General features: G+C 46.1%; 1 protein-coding gene across 1 annotated transcript; it reads left to right on the top strand.

Annotated features, from left to right (window-relative positions):
• LOC112223452 (monocarboxylate transporter 12-B) lies at positions 1-24,525 on the top strand. The gene is made up of 6 exons (XM_024386467.1): positions 1-477; positions 13,927-14,030; positions 17,502-17,645; positions 19,081-19,681; positions 22,630-22,889; positions 23,645-24,525. The coding sequence occupies exons 1-6, from the start codon at positions 350-352 to the stop codon at positions 23,878-23,880; spliced, it is 1,473 nt and encodes a 490-aa protein (XP_024242235.1). The 5' UTR covers positions 1-349; the 3' UTR covers positions 23,881-24,525.
• The last annotated feature ends 373 nt before the right edge of the window (positions 24,526-24,898 follow it).

The following is a 24,898-nucleotide window of genomic DNA, read 5'->3' on the forward strand; positions in this document are numbered from 1 at the left end:
TAAAGTATTTCAACACACACATCAGCAGTGATTAGTCTTGTTTGTAGGCTGAGTCCTCAACAAATGCTGAATGGGCTGGACACGTTTCAGACCCAGACCCAGAGAAGATGTCTGAGGTGTTTTTGTTGATGCCTGTTAATGATTCCGAGCCACCTTTTGACTTATTCATAGTCTTAGCTAGTATATGTGCTTCTCCCTGTTTTCTACAACAGTGAACTGAACAGCCTCTTCAACAACCAGTGCAATCCCATGCTGGGTGTGACTGTGTCAGGCTGTCTGTCTGCGAGGTGTACCTGGGTCTTAACTGAGAACAGGAGAAAAACAGAGGGAACAGAAAAAGGATCTAAGCATGGTTCATGCTGCGGCTATGGCTCAGGGGAAAAAGAGACCAGCAGTCCCCCCTCCTGATGGGGGCTGGGGCTGGATGATTGTGGCCGGCTGCTTCTTGGTCACTGTCTGCACACGTGCCGTCACCAGGTAAGTCTGTCAGGAAGACAGGGTCATGGAGTTCCCCTAGCTTGGTCCTGACACAACTCTGAGAACTGTGGAGTGATAAGCCTGTGTGTTTATTTTACAGTATAAGTGGGCGTACCATCAAATCAGATTATTAGCATTTGTTTTTACATGTTTAAGTACAGTTACGTTTGTGGGACATGTTATAATGTCAAACAAAACTTAACCATACTATCAGGTATGAAGGTAAGACCCAGATGCAGACCATGTCGAATAAACAATAGTTTAATATTCCAACAGGGGCAGGCAATAGACAGGACAAGGCAGGTAGGGGTCAGTAAACCAGAGGTGGGGCAATGATACCGGGTGGTAGGCAGGCTCAGGCTCAGGGTAAGGCAGAGGTCGGTAATCCAGAGGGGGGCAAAGGCAGGATCAGGGGCAGACAGAGTGGTCAGGCAGGTGGGCTCGGAATCAGGACAGGCAAGGTTCAAAACCAGGAGGGCGAGAAAAGAGAGACTGAAAATAGTAGGAGCTGAGACACAAAACGCTGGTTGACTTGAACAAACAAGACAAACTGGCAGACAAACAGAGAACACAGGTATAAATACACAGGGGATAATGGGGAAGATGGGTGACACCTGGAGGAGGGTGGGGACAATCACAAAGACAGGTGAAACAGATCAGGGTGTGACAGTACCACCACCTGGCGTCCTACCAGGGCACATACCTGGATGACCGGGGTGTCAGCGCTGAAAATCCGCAATGTGGCCTGTGTCCAGGATGTCCCTGGCATCATCCCAGAAACCCTCCCAGTCAACAAGATACTGGAACCCCCAGCCCCGATGTCGAACCTTCAGGAGACGCATCACGGTGTAAGCCGGTTGGCCGTCGATGAGATGGGGGAAAGAGTTGGACCTGGAAACGGGAGACAAAGGGCTGTGAGACATGGGTTTGACTCTGGACACATGAACGGTGTGATGTATACGAAGGGTACGGGGAAACAGAAGATGAACACCCGAGTGGCTAACGATCTTGGAGATGGGGAAAGGGCCGATAAACCGGGGGGAGAGTTTGGGGATTCCACTCGGAGGGGCAAATCCCGTATGGATAGCCATACCTTCTGCTCGAGACGATACCGGGGAACCGGGGTCCGATGGTGATCCGCTTGTCGTCTATACCTGGAGGTGGTCTTGAGGAGGGCTGACCGGGCTCTCCTCCATGCATGGCGACAGTGGCAAACAAACATCTGGGCAGAAGGTATGCCGACCTCCTCTTCTTGCTCAGGGAAGAGCGGGGGCTGATACCCCAGGGAACACTCAAACGATGATATGCCCGTGGCAGACCAGGGAAGGGTGTTGCGGGCATGTTCCACCCACACCAGCTGCTGGCTCCAGGTGGTGGGGTTTGGTGGAGACCAGGCAGCTCAGGGTGGTCTCGAGGTCCTGGTTGAGGTCCTGCTCCAACTGTCCATTAGACTGGGTGTGGACCCCTGTGGACAGGCTGGCCAACGACCCAATGAGGGTGCAGAACGCCTTCCAGAACCAGGATGAGAACTGAGGGCTGCGGTCAGAGACCATGTCCACGGGCAGTCCATGGATCCGGAAGATGTGTCGCACCATGAGCTTGGAGAGAGGAATGAATGAAGTGGATGGCCTTGGAAAAGCGATCCACCATGGTCAGGATGGTGATGTGCCATCAGACGGGGGGAGACCTGTGACAAAGTCCAGGGAGATGTGAGACCAGGGGTTTTGAGGGACGGGCAGAGGAGGCCAGCTGGAGCTTGTCGAGGGGTCTTGTTCCGTGCACAGACCGTGCAGGTGGCGACAAAGGCGGTGACGTCCGAAAACATGGTAGGCCACCAAAAGCGTCTGCCGGGAGCCCGGGTGGCAGGCAAGCCTGGAGGAATGGGCCCACTCCAGGACCGCGAAGTGGACAGCGTCAGGCACGAACATCCGGTTATCTGGCCCCCCGCTGCGCTTCCCGAACCTGTTTCCCAATACCCCAGCTGAGTGCCGGCGCCAGGCACGAGGTGGGAAGGATGGTCTCAGTCTCTGGGGTGGTAGCCGTGGGGTTATAGCGGCGAGACAGGGCATCCGGCTTGACGTTCTTGGACCCCGGCTGGTAGGAGAGGGAAAAGTTGAACCGGGAAAACAGCATGGCCCATCTCGCCTGCCTGGAGTTTTTATGGTTGGTCCACACAATGATGGGAAGGGATGAAGCAGGACCTGAGCCGTGTTGAAGCGGTGGTTAAGGTCCCGGAACGCCCAGTCCATGGCCGTGGCCCACGTGAACAGAACCTTGGTAGAGGTGAGGGCAGGGGGAGGCCAGGGTTCTGTAACCCTGGATAAAGCATCGGTAAAAGTGGGTAACTGTGGGTAACTCCCGAGCTGCAAGCTCGTCCTTAACCTCCTCCGAGATGCCATGCAGGAACATGTCAAAGAGTGCTTCCGGGTTCCACGCACTCTTCTCTGCCTACGTACGGAAATCCACCGCATAGTCGGCCACAGTGCGGGAATCCTACAGGAGCTGGATTAGCTTCAGGGCAGCTTCTCTCTCGGCGACCGAGGCATCAAAGACCTTCCTCACCATGAACACCTCCAGGCTCGCGCATATGGTCGGCTCCTGTTCCCATACGACGGTAGCCCAGGAGAGAGCCCTTCCAGACATCAGCGTGATGAGGTAGGCTATTTTGGAGCGATTAGAGGGGAAGGTGGGGGCTGAAGCTTGAAAATGAGGGCACACTGAGCTAGAAACGCCCAAAACGTGCTCGGCTCTACATTAAAGCATTCCGGCTCCCGGGAAGGTGAAGTGGCCAGTGGGGCGGCACTGCTAACGGCCGAGTTGCTGAGGGGTGGTGGGGTTACCACCGTGGGAGGCTGCCCCCAGACGACCCGCGGAATTGCTCCAGCAGCATGTCCAAATCAAATCACATTTTATTAGTCACATGCGCCGAATACAAGGTATAGACCTTACAGTGAAATGCTTACTTACCCCTAAACAACAGTGCAGTTTTAAAAATATAGATAAGAATAAGAGATCAAAGTAACAAGTAATTAAAGAGGAGCAGTAAAAAATAACAATATATTCAGGGGGGTGCCGGTTCAGAGTCAATGTGCGGGGGCACCGGTTAGCTGAGGTAGTATGTACATGTAGGTAGAGTTAATTAAAGTGACAATGCATAGATGAGGGGGGCAATGTGAATAGTCTGGGTAGCCATTTGACCAGATGTTCAGGAGTCTTATGGCTTGGGAGTAGAAGCTGTTTAGAAGCCTCTTGGACCTAGACTTGGCTCTCCGGTACCACTTGCCATGTGGTAGCAGAGAGAACAGTCTATGACTGGGGTGGCTGGAGTCTTTGACAATTTTCAGGGCCTTCCTCTGACACCACCTGGTATAGAGGTCCTGAATGGCAGGAAGCTTGGCCCCAGTGATGTACTGGGTCATTCGCACTACCCTCTGTAGTGCCTTGCGGCCGGAGGTCGAGCAGTTGCCATACCAGGCAGTTATGCAACCAGTCAGGATGCTCTCGATGGTGTAGCTGGAGAACCTTTTGAGGATCTGAGGACCCATGCCAAATCTTTTCAGTCTCCTGAGGGGGAATAGGTTTTGTCACGCCCGCTTCACGACTGTCATGGTGTGCTTGGACCATGTTAGTTTGTTGGTGATGTGGACACCAAGGAACTTGAAGCTCTCAACCTGCTCCACCGCAGCCCCGTTGATGAGAATGGGGGTGTGTTCGGTCATCCTTTTCCTGTAGTCCACAATCATCTCCTTTGTCTTGATCATGTTGAGGGAGAGGTTGTTGTCCTGGCAATACACACGGCCAGCTCTCTGACCTCCTCCTTATAGGCTGTCTCTTTGTTGTCGGTGATCAGGCAACAAACACAACACACTGTTGTGTCATCGGCAAATTGAATGATGGTGTTGGGAGTCGTGCCTGGCCGCGCTGTCATGAGTGAACAGGGCGTACGGGAGGGGGCTGAGCACGTACCCCTAAGGGGACCCTGTGTTGAGGATCAGCGTGGCGGATGTGTTGTTACCTACCCTTACTACCTGGGGGCGGCCCGTCAGGAAGTGCAGGTTCCAGTTGCTGCAGAGGGAGATGTTTAGTCCTAGGGTCCTTAGCTTATTGTTGAGCTTTGAGGGCACTATTTTGTTAAATGCTGAGCTGTAGTCAATGAATAGCATTCTCACATAGGTGTTCCTTCAGTCCAGGTGGGAAAGGGCAGTGTGGAGTGCAATAGAGACTGCATCATCTGTGGATCTGTTGGGGTGGTATGCAAATTGAAGTGGGTCTAGGGTTTCTGGGATGATCATGTTGATGTGAGCCATGACCAGCATTTCAAAGCACGTCATGGCTACAGACGTGAGTGCTACGGGTCTGTAGTCATTTAGGCAGGTTACCTTAGTGTTCTTGGGCACAGGCACTATGGTGGTCTGCTTAAAACATGTTGGTATTACAGACTCGGACAGGGAGAGGTTGAAAATATCAGCGAAGACACTTGCTTGGTAATCCGTCTGACCCTGCAGCCTTGCGAATGTTGACCTGTCTAAAGATCTTCCGGTACTGCTGGTGCTCTCATGCATGTTTCAGTGTTATTTGCCTCGAAGCGAGCTTAGAAGTTGTTTAGCTCTTCCGGTAGGCTCGTGTCACTGGGCAGCTCTTGGCTGTGCTTCCCTTTGTAGTCTGTAATGGTTTTCCGGCCCTGCCACATCTGACGAGTGTCAGAGCCGGTGTAGTACGACTCGATCTTAGTCCTATATTGACGCTATGCCTGTTTGATGGTTCATCGGAGGGCATAGCGGGATTTCTTATAAGCTTCCGGGTTAGAGTCCTACTCTTTGAAAGCGGCAGCTCTAGCCTTTAGCTCAGTGCGGATGCTGCCTGTAATCCATGGTTTCTGGTTGGGGTATGTACGTATGGTCACTGTGGGGACGACGTCATCAATGCACTTATTGATGAAGCAAATGACAGATGTGGTGTACTCCTCAATGCCATTGGAGGAATCCTGGAACATATTCCAGTCTGTGCTAGCAAAACAGTCCTGTAGCTTAGCATCTGCTTCATCTGACCACTTTTTTATTTATCTAGTCACTGGTGCTTCCTGCTTTAATTTTTGCTTGTAAGCAGGAATCAGTAGGATAGAGGTCAGATTTTGCCAAATGGAGGGTGAGGGAGAGCTTTGTATGCATCTCTGTGTGTGGAATATAGGTGGTCCAGAGTTATTTTCCCTCTGGTTGCAAATTTAACATGTTGATAGAAATTAGGTAAAACTGATTAAAGTTTCCCTGCATTAAAGTCCCTGGCTACTAGGCGCGCCGTCTCTGGGTTCGCGTTTTTTTGTTTGCTTTGAGGAATCAAGCTCATTCAATGCGATCTTGGTGCCAGCCTCTGACTGTGGTGAGATGTAAACAGCTACAAAGAATATAGATGAAAACTCTCTCGGTAGGTAATGTGGTCTGCAGCTTATCATGAGATACTCTACCTCAGGCGAGCAATGGCTCAAGACTTCCTTATATATCATGTACCAGCTGTTGTTTACAAAAATACATAGACCACTGCCCCTTGTCTTTACCAGATGCCTCTGTTCTATCCTGCCGGTATGTCATATAACCAGCCAGCTGTATGTTGATATTGTCATTGTTCAGCCACGACTCCGTGAAGCATAAGATGTTACAGTTTTTAACATCCCATTGGTATTTAAATCTTCCTAATACCTCATCCATTTTATTATCCCAAGATTGCATGTTTGCGAGCAGAATTGAGGGCAGTGGAGGTTTATTTGATCGCCTCCTACTCCTCAGGAGGCAGCCCGCCTTCCGGCCTATCTTTCTCCACATCCTCTTCACGCAGATCACTGGGGGTCAGGGCCTGTTCCCGAAGGAGCCGTATATCCTCGGACTCATCAGAGTCGTGAAAGAAGAAAAAGGATTCTGCTAGTCCGTGGTGAGTAATCACAGTCCTGATGTCTAGAAGTTATTTTCAGTCATAAGAGACTGTAACAGCAACATTATGTAAAAAAATAGTAAAATAATACATTACAAACCACGCAGATAAACAAACAAAAAAACACAATCAGTTGGGGACACGTAAAACGTCTACCTTCTGCTCCGGCGCCCGGTCATGGTGCTCAGCCAACGTTTGGACCCATCCATCAGCCCACGAAGCAATTTCTTGTGCCTACCAATGGAGGCTCCTTGGGAGGAGATGGCGTTGTGCAGCTGGCCCGGGTCTGCTGGGTCAGTCATGGCCAGTTCATACTCTCAGGTATGAAGGTAAGTCCCAGATGCAGACCGCGTCGAATAAACAATGGTTTAATATTCCAACAGGGACAGGCAATAGACAGGACAAGGTAAACCAGAGGTGGGGCAACGGTATCGGGCAGCGGGCAGGCTCAGGGTCAGGGTAAGGCAGAGGTCGGTAATCCAGAGGGGGGCAAAGGTACAGGTCGGCAGGCAGGATCAGGGGCAGGGGCAGACAGAGTGGTCAGGCAGGTGGGCTTGGAGTCAGAACATGCGACGATCAAAACCTGGAGGGCGAGAAAAGAGAGACTAGAAAAGCAGGAGCTGAGACACAAAACGCTGGTTGATTTGAACAAACAGGACGAACGGCAACAGACAAACCTTGATCAAAGGAATAAATACAGAGGGGATAATGGGGAAGATGAGTGACACCTGGAGGGGGGTGGAGACAATCACAAAGACAGGTGAAACAGATCAGGGTGTGACACAAACTTGATGTAGGCTATCCATCCATTCTATAATGGTGGGCTATGTATTTAGTGTATGAGGTGAAAAGTGTTCAAAAATCTGTATTATCTTACACAGAAACATTGTACATCCTTTTCAATACAATTTTTTTTAACAATAGCACGGTTATAGTATGATACAAATGTTATTACATATGATGTAATGTTTATTCTATATGATGTGGGTCTGGAGAAAAAAATGCTTGTTACGTAAAGAACGTTATAAACCATTTCTAATACTTTCAAAATAACGGTTCTGTTCGGGAACAGTAAAGATCACTTTTGTTTCTGGTTCTGTTCCCTGAACCGGTTCCAAACTGTGTATGTAATATACATTACCAGTCAAAAGTTTTGATACACCTACTTATTCAATGTTTTTTCGACATTTCTGAAATATTAATGAAGACATCAAACCATATGGAATCATGTAGTAACCAAAAAAGTGTTAAACAAATCAAAATATACAGTGGGTCAAAAAATTATTTAGTCAGCCACCAATTGTGCAAGTTCTCCCACTTAAAAAGATGAACGAGGCCTGTAATTTTCATCATAGGTACACTTCAACTATGACAGACAAAATGAGGGGAAAAAATCCAGAAAATCACATTGTAGAATTTTTTATGAATTTATTTGCAAATTATGGTGGAAAATAAGTATTTGGTCACCTACAAACAAGCAAGATTTCTGGCTCTCACAGACCTGTAACTTCTTCTTTAAGAGGCTCCTCTGTCCTCCACTCGTTACCTGTATACCTGTTTGAACTTGTTATCAGTATAAAATATACCTGTCCACAACCTCAAACAGTCACACTCCAAACTCCACTATGGTCAAGAGCAAAGAGCTGTCAAAGGACACCAGAAACAAAATTGTAGACCTGCACCAGGCTGGGAAGACTGAATCTGCAATAGGTAAGCAGCTTGGTTTGAAGAAATCAACTGTGGGAGCAATTATTAGGAAATGGAAGACATACAAGACCACTGATAATCTCCCTCGATCTGGGGCTCCATGCAAGATCTCACCCCGTGGGGTCAAAATGATCACAAGAACGGTGAGCAAAAATCCCAGAACCACACGGGGGGACCTAGTGAATGACCTGCAGAGAGCTGGGACCAAAGTAACAAAGCCTACCATCAGTAACACACTACGCCGCCAGGGACTCAAATCCTGCAGTGCCAGACGTGTCCCCCTGCTTAAGCCAGTACATGTCCAGGCCCGTCTGAAGTTTGCTAGAGAGCATTTGGATGACCCAGAAGAAGATTGGGAGAATGTCATATGGTCAGATGAAACCAAAATATAACTTTTTGGTAAAAACTCAACTCGTCGTGTTTGGAGGACAAAGAATGCTGAGTTGCATCCAAAGAACACCATACCTACTGTGAAGCATAGGGGTGAAAAGCATCATGCTTTGGGGCTGTTTTTCTGCAAAAGGACCAGGACGACTGATCCGTGTAAAGGAAAGAATGAATGGGGCCATGTATCGTGAGATTTTGAGTGAAAACCTCCTTCCATCAGCAAGGGCATTGAAGATGAAACGTGGCTGGGTCTTTCATCATGACAATGATCCCAAACCCACCGCCCGGGCAACAAAGGAGTGGCTTCGTAAGAAGCATTTCAAGGTCCTGGAGTGGCCTAGCCAGTCTCCAGATCTCAACCCCATAGAACATCTTTGGAGGGAGTTGAAAGTCCGTGTTGCCCAGCAACAGCCCCAAAACATCACTGCTCTAGAGGAGATCTACATGGAGGAATGGGCCAAAATACCAGCAACAGTGTGTGAAAACCTTGTGAAGACTTACAGGAAATGTTTGACCTTTGTCATTGCCAACAAAGGGCATATAACAAAGTATTGAGATACATTTTTGTTATTGACCAAATACTTATTTTCCACCATAATTTGCAAATAAATTCATTCAAAATCCTACAATGTGATTTTCTGGAATTTGTTTTCTCATTTTGTCTGTCATAGTTGAAGTGTACCTATGAGGAAAATCTCTCATCTTTTTAAGTGGGAGAACTTGCACAATTGGTGGCTGACTAAATACTTTTTTGCCCCACTGTATGTTATATTTGAGATTCTTCAAAGTAGCCACCCTTTGCCTTGATAAAAGCTTTGCATACTCTTGACATTCTCTCAACCAGCTTCATGAGGTAGTCACCTGGAATGTATTTCAATGATCAGGTGTGCCTGTTAAAGGCAAAGGGTGGCTACTTTGAAGAATCTCAAATATAAAATATTTGTTTAACACTTTCTTGGTTACTTCATGATTCCATATGTGTTATTTCATAGTTTTGATGTTTTCACTATTATTCTATAATAATAGAAAAAAGTTAAAATAAAGAAAACCCTTGAATGAGTAGGTGTGTCCCAAACTTTTGACTGGTACTGTAGGTCAACTCTATATATAGTGCAACTTGGACTGAGTATGACATGAGAACAAGATTTACTAAAGTGACAAGAGGTATCTTCTGCCATCACACTCTCCAGTTCAGGTTACACTGGGTGCCTAGTAAACAACCTGCAGGTCAGTAGCAGGTCTTCAGTATAGGACTACAGTGAAGCACTACAGACCCTGACTGAGGATGGTTGTGTTTGAACATTTCCTCTAAAATGTAGTTTTTCAAGGTTTCACAATGTTTCAAGTTTTGTTACCGAGTGTACCCTCTAGAGTCTAAGCCCTGTCTAAGCTGGGGGAGGAGGGTTCTAAGCTAACATGTGGAATTATTTTAAGATGGCCATACCAAAGATCATTTAGCTATTTGATTTTGAATTTTAAAACCCCTTAAGGTATAAAAACAAATTTACAAAAAGTATTGAATGAAACATTGAATTTGGCATTTCTGCTATTAACCAATATAAACCCATTGAATAACAGATTCACTACATGGACGTTTGTTCTGAAGTGTCTGCCTTATATAGATATAAGAATGAGAGGACTGATTTTCGGGATGTTTCATGGACTGAAAAACATGCTCTAGCTCTGCAACCTTTAATTGCAGATGCTGAAGGGCAATATTGGTGTCACGTTCTGACCATCGTTCGTATGTGTTTTCCTTGTTTTAGTGTTGGTCAGGACGTGAGCTGGGTGGGCATTCTATGTTGTGTATCTGGTTTGTCTATTTCTATGTTTGGCCTGATATGGTTCTCAATCAGAGGCAGGTGTTAGTCATTGTCTCTGATTGGGAACCATATTTAGGTAGCCTGTTTTGTGTTGGGTTTTGTGGGTGATTGTTCCTGTCTCTGTGTTTGCACCAGATAGGACTGTTTAGGTTTTCACTTTTCTTGTTTTGTTTAGTCTGTTCATGTATAGTCGTCTTTATTAAAAACATGAATAACCACCACGCTGCATTTTGGTCCGCCTCTCTTTCACCAGAAGAAAACCCTTACAGAATCACCAACCAAGGACCAAGCGGCATGGTAAACAGAGGCAGCAGTAACAGCAGCAGCAGGAGAAGTGACAGGTGCAGCAGGAGCAACAGCAGCAGCAGCAAAGGCAGCAGCAGGAGAAGCAACAGAGGCAGCAGCAGCAGCAGCAGCAGCAGTGGGAGAGGCTGCACTATTTGGAGAAATGGACTTGGGAGGAGATCCTTGACGGGAAAGGACCCTGGGCAGAGCCAGGGGAATATTGCCGCCCCAAAGCCGAGCTGGAGGCAGCGAAGGCAGAGAGGCGGCATTATGAGGAACTAGCACGGCAGAGCGGCTGGAAGCCCGAGAGGCACCCCAAAAAGATTATTGGGGGGGGCACAGGGAGAGTGTGGCAGAGTCAGGAGCCAGACCTGAGCCAACTCCCCCTGTTTACCGTAAGGAGCCATGGATGTTATCAGAGCTATCGGCGAAGCTGAGAGCTGAGTCTGAGAGGGTCGAGGAGTTATTGGACAGAATGGAGGAGAGTGAACGGATGGGAGATGAGGAGACACTCGAGGAGGTGTTAATAGAATTGGGGGAGTGTGAAGAGAGAGAGCGAGCAGTTGATTTGGCGAAGTATGCAAGGCATTCGCCCTGAGGTGTGTGTCCCCAGCCCGGTACCACCAGTGCCGGCACCCCGCACCAGGCTGTCTCTCCGTCCCATCAACACAGGTGTTCCCGCCTGTCCGGCGCTACCAGAGTTTCCCGCCTGTCCGGCGCTGCCAGAGGCGCCAGCGCTCCTCAGTCCAGAGGCGCCAGAGCCCCTCATTCCAGAGGCGCCAGAGCTCCTCAGTCCAGCACTGCCAGAGCCTTTCTCTCCAGCGCCGTCTGAGCTACCAGTCTGCCCAGCGCCGCCAGTCTGCCCAGCGCCGCCAGTGCCGTCAGTCTGCCCAGCGCCGCCAGTGCCGTCAGTCTGCCCAGTGCCGCCAGTCAGCCCAGCGCCGCCAGTGCCGCCAGTCAGCCAGGAGCCGCCAGTCAGCCAGGAGCCGCCAGTGCCGCCAGTCAGCCGGGAGCCGCCAGTCAGCCGGGAGCCGCCAGTCAGCCGGGAGCCGCCAGTCAGCCGGGAGCCGCCAGTCAGCCGGGAGCCGCCAGTCAGCCGGGAGCCGCCAGTCAGCCGGGAGCCGCCAGTCTGCCGGGATCTGCCATTCAGCCAGGGTCTGCCAGTCTGCCAGGATCTGCCAGTCAGCCAGGATCTGCCAGAACCACCAGCCAGCCAGGATCTGCTAGATCCATCAACCTGCCGGAGCTTCCCCTCAGTCCCGAGCTTCCCCTCAGTCCCGAGCTTCCCCTCAGTCCCGAGCTTCCCCTCAGTCCCGAGCTTCCCCTCAGTCCCGAGCTGCCCCTCAGTCCCGAGCTGCCCCTCAGTCCCGAGCTTCCCCTCAGTCCCGAGCTACCCCTCAGTCCCGAGCTGCCCCTCAGTCCAGTGGGGCCCGTTGTTAGGTTTCCTAGGCCAAGGTTAGCGGCGAGGGTCGCCACTCAAGGGACGCTAAGGAGGTGGACTAAGACAATTATGGAGTGGGGTCCACGTCCAGCGCCAGAGCCGCCACCGCGGACAGATGCCCACCCAGACCCTCCCCTATAGGTTTAGGTTGTGTGTTCGGAGTCCGCACCTTGGGGGGGGGGGTTCTGTCACGTTCTGACCATCGTTCGTATGTGTTTTCCTTGTTTTAGTGTTGGTCCGGACGTGAGCTGGGTGGGCATTCTATGTTGTGTGTCTGGTTTGTCTATTTCTATGTTTGGCCTGATATGGTTCTCAATCAGAGGCAGGTGTTAGTCACTGTCTCTGATTGGGAACCATATTTAGGTAGCCTGTTTTGTGTTGGGTTTTGTGGGTGATTGTTCCTGTCTCTGTGTTTGCACCAGATAGGACTGTTTAGGTTTTCACTTTTCTTGTTTTGTTTAGTCTGTTCATGTATAGTCGTCTTTATTAAAAACATGAATAACCACCACGCTGCATTTTGGTCCGCCTCTCTTTCACCAGAAGAAAACCCTTACAATTGGCGGATGCAGTAGATTGAGATGCAGCAAAAAAACACATATCTCTAGTTAAACAGACGGATTTTGATGGGGACATGTTGTATTATGTTAATTGGATTTCCTCGGGAGCGCGACCATTACAGGCCAAGGGTTAAATGGGGTTTAATGAATTGCATTACTGAAAAAACGAGTTCAGTCAGGTTGCCTGTTGGGTGAGGGATAAAGGAGATTATAGTCTCACATTTCCATCACGCAATCCTTTATGTAGAATATAATTAGAAAACAATCAAACAAGGAAGAGCATGTTTGTCCCTCCAACATTATTCAATAATTTGTAAACTGATTTTGCCAGCTCAGATTGTCACCTTGAGCTAAAGTAGTAATTGGTCAGAATTGGAAGGAATGGGGAAAATTCCACCAAGGGTTTGAAAGTAACCCAAGGTAATCAATCTAGGCAGTGAACTCTTGTTCCTCTGCTTTCTCGATATGCATCAGTGATCCTGAGGTTCTTTTAGGTCTAGTGAGTTTAAACCCCTAAAACAGCTGTAGCAGACAGGGTGCGTACACTTTTTTGTGTGTGCGCGTGTGAGGAAACAGCAGGCTGACTGAGGCCTGCAGTGCGATAGGGGCCTGCCGTGCGATAGGTCCCCCATGTGTGTTCTCTGGCCAGTGCTGGAGAGGACATGAAGATCAGATGGCTGTCACATTCACAGTGAGTGATTTGTCTCTTATCGTCTGCATGGTGCTAGTCCTGTACAGTTTGTACAGGTGCAGCCTTGCTGCAGACTCGGACGGAGGAGCTTGTGGCTCATTAACGCCCAAGCATGCGTTCTTCCCACACATCAAACACTTTTTACAGCTCTCCCCCCAGCTCCATGATTACACAATTCATTACAATTGCATCACTCCCTCTGACCACTCAGGTCATCACCATGTCTAGCTGGAGAAGAGTAATTACATAATTGAAGAAACCTCAGTGTGTTCTGAGAACATGTGTTGTATACACTCAGAAGTGTGTGTGTGTGTACCACAGGAGGTTGGTGGCACCTTAATTGGGGAGGACAGACTAGTGGTAATGAATGTGGCAGAATCAGTGGAATGGTATCAAATACATGAAACACATGGTTTCCAGATGTTTGATGCCATTCCATTTTCTCCGTTATGGCCATTATTATGAGCCGTTCTCCCCTCAGCAGTCTCCAATGGTGTGTGTGTGTGTGTGTGCAACGTTGTATCATGTCAAATTTGTGTCAAAACAAACCACTAGGAAAAATATACCTATTTGAAATGTGCAAGATGGTTATTTGTCATGATTTTGCTTCATCTTGAGCCTTTTCTTCTGTTCCAGATGCATCTCCATCTTCTTTGTGGAGTTTCAGATGCACTTTGGAGCGGACTATTCAGGGACAGCCTGGATCCACAGTCTGGTGGACTGCACCACTATGCTGTGCGGTAAGTCATCATGGCCCTCAGTCAAGTGCTGCTTCAGCAACAGTGATCTGGCTTCACGCTGGGCCTGGCATTGGCTTGCTCAATGCCCAGGGTAGTGATCAAATGAATTTGGTTCATTGGATGTAAACATAAAAGCTGTTAAAGGACTAAGGAGAAGTTAACTCAGTTTGACAACTAAAACAACTAGGTGTGATATTTGGTGCATCATTTCACTTCCAATTAGGACACATGATCAATCAAATGTATTTATAAAGCCCTTATTATATCAGCTGATGTCACAAAGTGCTGTACAGAACCCAGCCTAAAACCCCAAAGAGCAAGCAATGCAGTCGTTGAAGCACGGTGGCTAGGAAAAACTCCCTAGAAAGGCCAAAACCTAGGAAGAAAACTAGAGAGGAACCAGGCTATGAGGGGTGGCCAGTCCTCTTCTGGCTGTGCCGGGTGGAGATTATAACAGAACATGGCCAAGATGTTAAAATGTTCACAGATGACCAGCAGGGTCAAATAATAATAATCACAGTGGTTGTAGAGGGTGCAACAGGTCAGCACCTCAGGAGTAAATGTCAGTTGGCTTTTCATAGCCGATCACTCAGAGTATCTCTACCGCTCCTGCTGTCTCTAGAGAGTTGAAAACAACAGGTCCGGGACAAGGTAGCACGTCCGGTGAACAGGTCAGGGTTCCATAGCCGCAGGCAGAACAGTTGAAACTGGAGCAGCAGTGCGACCAGGTGTATTGGGGACAGCAAGGAGTCATCAGGCAGGCCAGGTAGTCCTGAGGCATGGTCCTAGGGCTCAGGTCCTCTGAGAGAAAGAGAGAGAGAGAGAGAGAAAGGAGAAAAAGAGAGAGAATTAGAGAGAGCATACTTAATTTCACACAGGACACTGGATAAGACAGGAGAAATACTCCAGATATAAGACTGAAGACAATGTCATGTAAATGTGCTTTTTTACAATCACACAGCAAAGTTACGGTATGCTTCAGTTGATAAAGTCACAAGCCGCTGACTGGCAGTGTGTAACTCAGTCAACCCATCGGTCAGTTTTTGCTGCTTCTCTTAGATTGGGATGTTTAACCCCTCTTACATAGGAAAGTAGGGATGTTTTGGCTATTTTAGTTAGTCTCACCCAACTCTCCAGGATACACTGCTTTCTCTCATCTCCACCATGGAGATCTTCCTTGGATCTTTTGGACATGTTGATTGCCCTTTAAAAACCTTTTTGGTTGAAGGCATAGGATTGTTTCTTGTTAGTATGTACACATTAGTGAGGTAGTATTTAAGAACAAAGTACTGACAACCCCTTGTCTGACTAAAGTAGACAGAGAGAGGAGGTTGCTTCTTTCTCTGTCGATTTAGCTCTTGAGAGAACAATGTTAGCAACACACAGACGTTAGCGACACACAGAGAACATCTTGAAATACCAAAACAGTGTTACAACCCTATGACCCCAACACATACGGAGTTTGTTTATTTTGCTTGCACCCAGTGAAATGTCACACTATGATAGAGATGGTAAAGGCATGTAAAAATAGACCTTTATGCTGACTCGTATCAGCCTTTATCAAGACTGACTTAGGTAACATGTTTAGGTAGGCGTATGCCAAGGCTAGTCAGCATGGGTCACAGAGGACTGCTGCGGATCACAAACCCCTCTCATGGGCTTGTATTAACTCACAGTATCAATGGTCCAAAGTGACACACATTTCAGTAAATGTTAACTTGCAACTATTTAATATGTGTTGAAATTAGCAGTGGGGTATCTTTTTGGAGCTGAACTTTTTGCTGAATTGGTGTTACTCCCTCTGTTCCTGAATCTGTATGTGTTTGTTCATGTCGAGGTGTGAGAGCTGTGGTAAAAGTCAAGAACTGGTTTGTCCTCATATTACCCCCTGCGCAATGACACATAAGCTTTGCAGTTATCAACCTGGATGTGTATTTTCCCCCTGCTCTTTTTTACTCAGCATATGACTCATCATATTTGTCAAATCAGAGTACAAGATGTACTTGGCATTGTACACCAACCACAAATCAATCATGATACACCTGTCTTTGGCAGAGGTAAAACAACTAAGAACAGACTGTACTGAGTTTTGTAAGACTGTGTTCCGAAAAATATGTGCTTGGATCCAGTAACTCTAGGGGTGTGAAACATTATATTCACAGTTTGCAATGTAACAATTTGAATAAGAGCGTTCAGAGTTAAATCCATGACTCCTCCTCATTAATTATCCTACTGCCCAAAAAACCCATGATTGTGAAAACACAGAGTTTTAGCCCGAGCCTGATATTCTGAGAATTGATTAGGGCAGCCGGGACTTGGTAGACGATGTGGCAGTTGCCGTGGTGAAACAGAAAGAGAACGTGCATCTGTAGCCTATCCTTTTCTCTGCTCTGATAGACAACATGCAACTCTCTCCATCCTTGCACTTTAACATTTATCTCAAATGATTTAATATGCCTTTTAGTTGTCTTTTTTTTTCTTGTAGGATTGTTCTGGTATGTAACATTATTTGCGGTTGAATATATGACACGTTGTTGGCGGTAGAAGGCTGGCCTATAGAGCGCAGACGGGAACGCATCTGCGGTTTGATAAACAGACAGTGGCCCATTTAAGCCACCACATTGAAAATCAACTGAAATCTGTTCGGGAACATCAATATTGTCGATATAGTCTACCCTAACCAATCCTTACAGTATATGCATAATAATGCAGTCCACAGTCAAAGATGATAGGCCTGCTAGAGTTTGTTTCACTAGCCTAGACCAATTATTTACCAAATTATTCAAAGACCTCTTAAAAGTGTGCTTTTATGTTTAGTTGCCGTGCGTAATATGCGGTAGGACAATATATTGTACAAACGTTAGGGCACAATCATGTTTTGTAATTTAGGCTTGGGCTCATAAAATATTTTTTCATGTAGGGCTCTGGTAGGGTCTCATAAAATATTTTTTTTTATGTAGGGCTCTGGTAGGGTCTCATAAATTTTTTTTTATGTAGGGCTCTGGTAGGGTCTCATAAAATATTTTTATGTAGGGCTCTGGTAGGGTCTCATAAAATATTTTTTATGTAGGGCTCTGGTAGGGTCTCATAAAATATTTTTTATGTAGGGCTCTGGTAGGGTCTCAAAAATATTTTTATGTAGGGCTCTGTAGGGTCTCAAAATATTTTTTATGTAGGGCTCTGGTAGGGTCTCATAAAATATTTTTTATTTAGGGCTCTGGTAGGGTCTCATAAAATATTTTTTATGTAGGGCTCTGGTAGGGTCTCATAAAATATTTTTTTATGTAGGGCTCTGGTAGGGTCGGGCTTGAATTGTCCGACCAGATCAAAGCTCTTTGCCTATGGCATTTTTTTTCTCATGCCTTCCAGTACCTCAGACCCACCAAGCCATCCCTTCTCACGAGCACTGACTGTACTACTGTAGTGCAGCAGACAATCCCATATTAACGTGTACTTTGTTGTGATTGACAGCTCCTCTAGGCAGCTTCATTGGGAACCGTCTGTCGTGCCGCATTGCTGTGATCCTTGGTGGCTTTCTGTCCTCTATCGGCCTGGTCCTCAGCTCTTTCGCTACCAGCCTGGAGTACCTGTACCTCACCCTGGGGGTCCTCACAGGTGGGTCCCCCCCAATGACTGTACAGTGCATTCGGAAAGTATTCAGACCCCTTGAGTTTTTCCACGGTACAGTCCTATTCTAAAATGTATCAAATTGTTTTTTCCCCTCATCAGTCTACACACAATACCTCATAATGACAAAGCAAACACATTTTTTGTGTGTTTTTTGTGTGCAAATGTATCATTTGAAAAAAACTGAAATATCACATTAACATAAGTATTCAGATCCTTTACACAGTACATTGTAGAAGCACCTTTGGCAGCGATTACAGCCTCGAGTCTTCTTGAGTATGACACCACAAGCTTGGCACACCTGTATTTGGGGAGTTTCTCCCATTCCTCTCTGCAGATCCTCTCAAGCTCTGTCAGGTTGGATGGGGAATGTCGCTGCACAGCTATTTTCAGGTCTCTCCAGAGATATTCATCCGGGCTCTGGCTGGGTCACTCAAGGACATTCAGAGACTTGTCCCGAAGCCAGTCCTGCATTGTCTTGGCTGTGTGCTTAGGGTCGTTGTCCTGTTGGAAGGTGAACCTTCGACCCCGTCTCAGGTCCTGGGCGCTCTGGAGCAGGTTTTCATCTAGGATTCTCTCTGTTCTTTGCTCCGTTCATCTTTCCCTTGATCCTGACTAGTCTCCAAGTCCCTGCCACTGAAAAACATCCCCACAGCATGATGCTCCCACCACCATACTTCACCATAGGGATGGTATTGGCCAGGTGATGAGCGGTGCCTGGTTTCCTTCAGACGTGAAGCTTGGCATTCAGGCCAAAGAGTTCAATCTTGATTTCATCAGACCAGAGAATCTTGTTTCTCATGGTCTGAGAGTCCTTTAGGTGCCTTTTGGCAAACTCCAAAAGTTTGGCCGGGTGGCCAGCTCTAGGAAGAGTCTTGGTGGTTCCAAACTTCTTCCATTTAAGAATGATGGAGGCCACTGTTTTGTTGGGGAACTTCAATGCTGCAGACATTTTTTGGTACCCTTCCCCAGATATGTGTCTAATTTAATCAATTTTAGAATAAGGCTGTAATGTAACAAAATGTGGAAAATGTGAAGGGGTCTGAATACTTTCCCGAATGCACTATATATACATATATATATATATATGAATGGCCAAAGCCATCAAACATGTGACACCATTCATTCCTATGTGAAGACTCAATAGCGCATTTGAAGCCAAGGAAGTCGGTTGAGATGGCGTCTCATGTAGGAGATTTCTGTGGACACAACATGCACAGTTTGAGCTAATCCAGGAAGTGATGTTGCTGGCTAGCTCAGTGCTGTCCCCTTTATGGCACTTTAAATCCAATGTATTATTATTATTATTAATATCATTAGGGCCCCTATACATCATGCAAATAATGTAATTCAGGGACAAAAGGAATGCCCTAGTATGTCTCATAGAAAAACAACAACAACCTTATCGTCTTTGAATTTACAGGTATTGGATTTGCCCTCTGCTACACCCCTGCCATAGCCATGGTGGGCTCATATTTCTGTGAGAGGAAAGCCCTGGCATATGGGATCGCCATGTCAGGAAGTGGCATCGGGACCTTCATCCTGGCCCCTGCCGTCCAGATACTCATAGAGCACTACTCATGGCGTGGGGCCCTGCTCATCCTAGGGGGTGTTGTGGCCAACCTGTGTGTTTGTGGGGCATTACTGCGCCCTATCACCCTGAAAGAAGAAGAGGAGGCTCATGGTCCAGACCCGTTGGACACCGAGTGTGGATATGGGGTGAAAGCTCCGGTGGTTAGCATGTTAGAGGAATCACTGGCGAACAACAACAACAACAACAACAGCCACCGCTGCTTCTGCTTCCAGTCCATGCAGGAGTACTGCTTCCTGCTCATACCTGACTTCCTGATGCTGGCAGTGAGCTTCTTGTTCCTAGCCAGTGGCTGCAGCCTACCCTTCGTCTACCTGGTTCCGTATGCACTGGACGTGGGTGTGAGCCACCACCAGGCTACCTTCCTCATGTCCATCCTGGGGGTCATTGACATCGTGGGGAACATCACCTTCGGCTGGCTCGTAGACAGGAGGTAAGCCAAAGTTTTAAAGATGTTGTTCCATTGAGTATGCCAACACAATATAGGTATTTTCATTCCACGAATCACCCTTGCTCTTTAATAGGCTGGCCTTCCTTTATTCGGACCAGAAGACAGATTCAAAACGTACCTTTATTAGGACCGGAAGACAGGTTCAAAACATTCCTTTATTTGGACCGGAAGACAGGTTCAAAACATACCTTTATTAAGACCAGAAGACAGGTTCAAAACATACCTTTATTAGGAACGGAAGACAGGTTCAAAACGTACCTTTATTAGGACCGGAAGACAGGTTCAAAACGTACCTTTATTAGGACCGGAAGACAGGTTCAAAACGTACCTTTTATTAGGACCGGAAGACAGGTTCAAAACGTACCTTTATTAGGCCTGGAAGACAGGTTCAAAACGTACCTTTATTAGGACCGGAAGACAGGTTCAAAACGTACCTTTATTAGGACCGGAAGACATGTTCAAAACGTACCTTTATTAGGACCGGAAGACAGGTTCAAAACGTATTTATTAGGACCGGAAGACAGGTTCAAAACGACATTAGGACCGTTCAAAACGTACCTTTATTAGGACCGGAAGACAGGTTCAAAACGTACCTTTATTAGGACCGGAAGACAGGTTCAAAACGTACCTTTATTAGGACCGAAGACAGGTTCAAAACGTACCTTTATTAGGACCGGAAGACAGGTTCAAAACGTACCTTTATTAGGACCGGAAGACAGGTTCAAAACGTACCTTTATTAGGACCGAAGACAGGTTCAAAACGTACCTTTATTAGGACCGGAAGACAGGTTCAAAACGTACCTTTATTAGGACCGGAAGACAGGTTCAAAACGTTCCTTTATTAGGACCGGAAGACAGGTTCAAAACGTTCCTTTATTAGGACCGGAAGACAGGTTCAAAACGTACCTTTATTAGGACCGGAAGACAGGTTCAAAACGTAATTAGGACCGGAAGACAGGTTCAAAACGTACCTTTATTAGGACCGGAAGACATGTTCAAAACGTACCTTTATTAGGACCGGAAGACAGGTTCAAAACGTACCTTTATTAGGACCGGAAGACAGGTTCAAAACGTACCTTTATTAGGACCGGAAGACAGGTTCAAAACGTACCTTTATTAGGACCGGAAGACAGGTTCAAAACGTACCTTTATTAGGACCGGAAGACAGGTTCAAAACGTACCTTTATTAGGTACGGGAAGACAGGTTCAAAACGTACCTTTATTAGGACCGGAAGACATGTTCAAAACGTACCTTTATTAGGACCGGAAGACAGGTTCAAAACGTACCTTTATTAGGACCGGAAGACAGGTTCAAAACGTACCTTTATTAGGACCGGAAGACAGGTTCAAACGTACCTTTATTAGGACCGGAAGACAGGTTCAAAATGTACCTTTATTAGGACCGGAAGACAGGTTCAAAACGTACCTTTATTAGGTACCAGGTTCAAAACGACAGGTTCAAAACGTACCTTTATTAGGACCGGAAGACAGGTTCAAAACGTACCTTTATTAGGACCGGAAGACAGGTTCAAAACGTACCTTTATTAGGCCGGAAGACAGGTTCAAAACGTACCTTTATTAGGACCGAAGACAGGTTCAAAACGTAATTAGACCGAAGACAGGTTCAAAACGTACCTTTATTAGGACCGGAAGACAGGTTCAAAACGTACCTTTATTCGGACCGGAAGACAGGTTCAAAACGTACCTTTATTCGGACCGGAAGACAGGTTCAAAACGTACCTTTATGCGGACCGGAAGACAGGTTCAAAACGTACCTTTTATTCGGACCGGAAGACAGGTTCAAAACGTACCTTTATTCGGAACGGAAGACAGGTTCAAAACGTACCTTTATTCGGAACGGAAGACAGGTTCAAAACGTACCTTTATTCGGAACGGAAGACAGGTTCAAAACGTACCTTTATTCGGAACGGAAGACAGGTTCAAAACGTACCTTTATTCGGACCGGAAGACAGGTTCAAAACGTACCTTTATTCGGACCGGAAGACAGGTTCAAAACGTACCTTTATTCGGACCGGAAGACAGGTTCAACCTTAATTAGGACCGGAAGACAGGTTCAAAACGTACCTTTATTCGGACTGGAAGACAGGTTCAAAACGTACCTTTATTCGGACCGGAAGACAGGTTCAAAACGTACCTTTAGTCGGACCGGAAGACAGGTTCAACCTTAATTAGGACCGGAAGACAGGTTCAAAATGTACCTTTATTAGGACCGGAAGACAGGTTCAAAACGTACCTTTATTCGGACCGGAAGACAGGTTCAACCTTAATTAGGACCGGAAGACAGGTTCAAAACGTACCTTTATTAGGACCGGAAGACAGGTTCAAAACGTACCTTTATTCGGACCGGAAGACAGGTTCAACCTTAATTAGGACCGGAAGACAGGTTCAAAACGTACCTTTATTCGGACCGGAAGACAGGTTCAACCTTAATTAGGACCGGAAGACAGGTTTAAAACGTACCTTTATTCGGACCGGAAGACAGGTTCAACCTTAATTAGGACCGGAAGACAGGTTCAAAACGTACCTTTATTCACACCAGAAGACAGGTTCAAAATGTACCTTAATTTGTTGCGTTGTCTCTTTCTTTAGGTCTTTGTGTGAAAATGAGAAGCTATGCATTAACATAGATATGGGTCCAGCCTTTTCTTATCCAGTAAAGATTCATATTCAGAGTGTTTTACAGTCACATGTCAAGTTTTCAGTCGTTTCTTGTAATCTCACCTTTTAGTGAACTGTTTGTCACCCAGTTTTACTCTAACGAAATGGAGCTGTTACCCAATTGTATCTTGAAGATAAAGCTGGTTTCCTCTGACAAGCCATTGGATGTTAAGCCGCCAATCGTTCAGATGGTCAACATGAAAAATCTGTGTTTTTAGACTGATTGTGTCCACTGTTTTTCTCACCCCCAGGTGCCTGAAGAAGTATCGTAATGTGTGCTACATGATAGCAGTGGGCATGGAGGGGGTGTGCTGCCTCTTCATCCCTCTCCTGCGGACGTTCGCCCTGCTGGTGCCTTTCTCTGTGTTTTATGGGTACTTTGATGGCGCCTACATTGCCCTCATACCTGTGGTGACCTCGGACATTGTGGGGACACATAACCTCTCCTCCGCCCTAGGGATAGTCTACTTCCTACATGCCATTCCTTACCTGCTCAGCCCTCCAATAGGAGGTAAGTACTAACCAATCGTAGAACAGGTGGTGTACAAAAGAGATAGCGGTAAATGTCTCCACGTTGTTTGCTGATCGCAAAAGTGGTCTTTATGAAAGCTTTTAGTGGTACAAGGCCACATTTGCAAGTTGTAAACAATTAGTAGACATTTAACTTCTTCCTGGGCCTCCCATATACTCCCTCTGATCAAGTAGAGTAAGCCTGCTGGTCTCTTTGAACTAATTCAACAGAAAACAATCTCACTTACAGTAACCTTATGTAATTCTAAATTGACCCAATTATTCAGTCCTGATTCTGAAATGATTTGTAGTTGCTGACTAAACCTATTCCTGGACTAAAAATCTATTTCAATAGAGAACTTCCATCTGTGTCTGGAAACTGGCCTGAAGAGTACACCATTGATGTTTCATTGGTCAATTAATGACCAATGTTGCAAAAGTTTACCTTTGGATGATAATGTTTTGTCAAGGATGTATCTTGGTATGAACAATACCCCATCAATGCTTGATTGGTCAATTAATGACAAAAGTTGCAAATGTTCACGTGACGTTACTTTGAAAATATTGTTTCATAAGTGCAGCAATAGTTTGTTAAATTACCCACCAGTGTACGTTTACTGAATAAAATGATTAATTATGAATGTATTAACACATGCATTAGTCAGGAAGTCCACAAAACATGCGTTTTTTTTCTTCCATCAAGTGAAAGCCAAAGTGAATGTTCATACCTCATTCCTCCTCCTCCTCCCTCTGCAGGCTGGCTGGTTGACACCACAGGCACCTACACCGCCACCTTCTTCCTCAGTGGCTTTGCCCTCATCTCCAGCTCCCTGGTCATCAGCACGGTGACGGGGATACGCCACTGTCGCAGGACCCAAAAGCACAGAAACAAAAATAAAAACACAGATCCCAAACAGGAGCCTTGCCGATCAGACTTCTACACAGCCTCAAGTAAAGATGTGAACCCTTTAGTCAACACAGCAAATTCTTAACATTGGACGCTTTTGTGTGATTATGCATTTGTTTTGTTAGAATACCAAAGTACATTGAAGATTATGAGAAACGGTCATGAATTGGTACACATAATCTAGCGTGATAGTTCAGAATTGGGAATGACTTCCCTCAGATGCTAAATGGAAGGTAAATAATTCTGCCGTAACCAGATTAACTTTAGCCAAAATATGGACTTTAAATAATCTCTCTATCATGCCTGCGATGTTATTGCACATTTTATGTGCCTTTCTTTTTCAGGGTTGACATGACTGCCAATTGAAATGTAACTAAGGAAGTTGATAAATGTTAATATCACTGAAGATTCTGACAGGGTTATAGTGCCTTTCTGTAATAGATTATTTCTGAAGTGGACAGTCTTCATGTTGTTTCGTAATATCTTATTGTGACAAGAGAGGGCAGTCATGATCCAAGGCCAGTGTGGGATGGCTCCTTTGTAAAAGTCTATTCACAGCTGAAGGCGTTTTTTTTCTTGAGCAGATGGTCAGGGAAGACCAAAGAGATAGTATTTGACTCAAACAGAATCATTTCGAACCTTGATTACAATACAAATGATTACACAAATACATATGCCACTCTATGCGTGGGAATACTTGGGAATAGATTTCATCAATTAAAATGACTTTCAGCTGATTTCCTGGTGATTTTACAGTCTTTTATGTCCAACAACATTTTTTTAAACATTGTATATATACAGTACCATTCAAAAGTTTGGAGACACATACTCATTCAAGGGTTTTTCTTTATTTTGACAATTTTCTACATTGTAGAATAATTTTGAAGACATCAAATATATGAAATAACACATACGGAATCATGTAGTAACCAAAAAAAGTGATAGGCAAATCAAAATATATTTTATATTTGAGATTCTTCAAAGTAGCCACCCTTTCCCTTGATGACAGCTTTGCACACTCCTGGCATTCTCTCAACCAGTTTCACCAGGAATTATTTTTCCAACAGTCTTGAAGGAGTTCCCAAATATGTTGAGCACTTGTT

The sequence above is a fragment of the Oncorhynchus tshawytscha genome, linkage group LG24, assembly GCF_018296145.1.
Source record: "Oncorhynchus tshawytscha isolate Ot180627B linkage group LG24, Otsh_v2.0, whole genome shotgun sequence".
NCBI classification, from domain to species: Eukaryota; Metazoa; Chordata; class Actinopteri; order Salmoniformes; family Salmonidae; genus Oncorhynchus; species Oncorhynchus tshawytscha.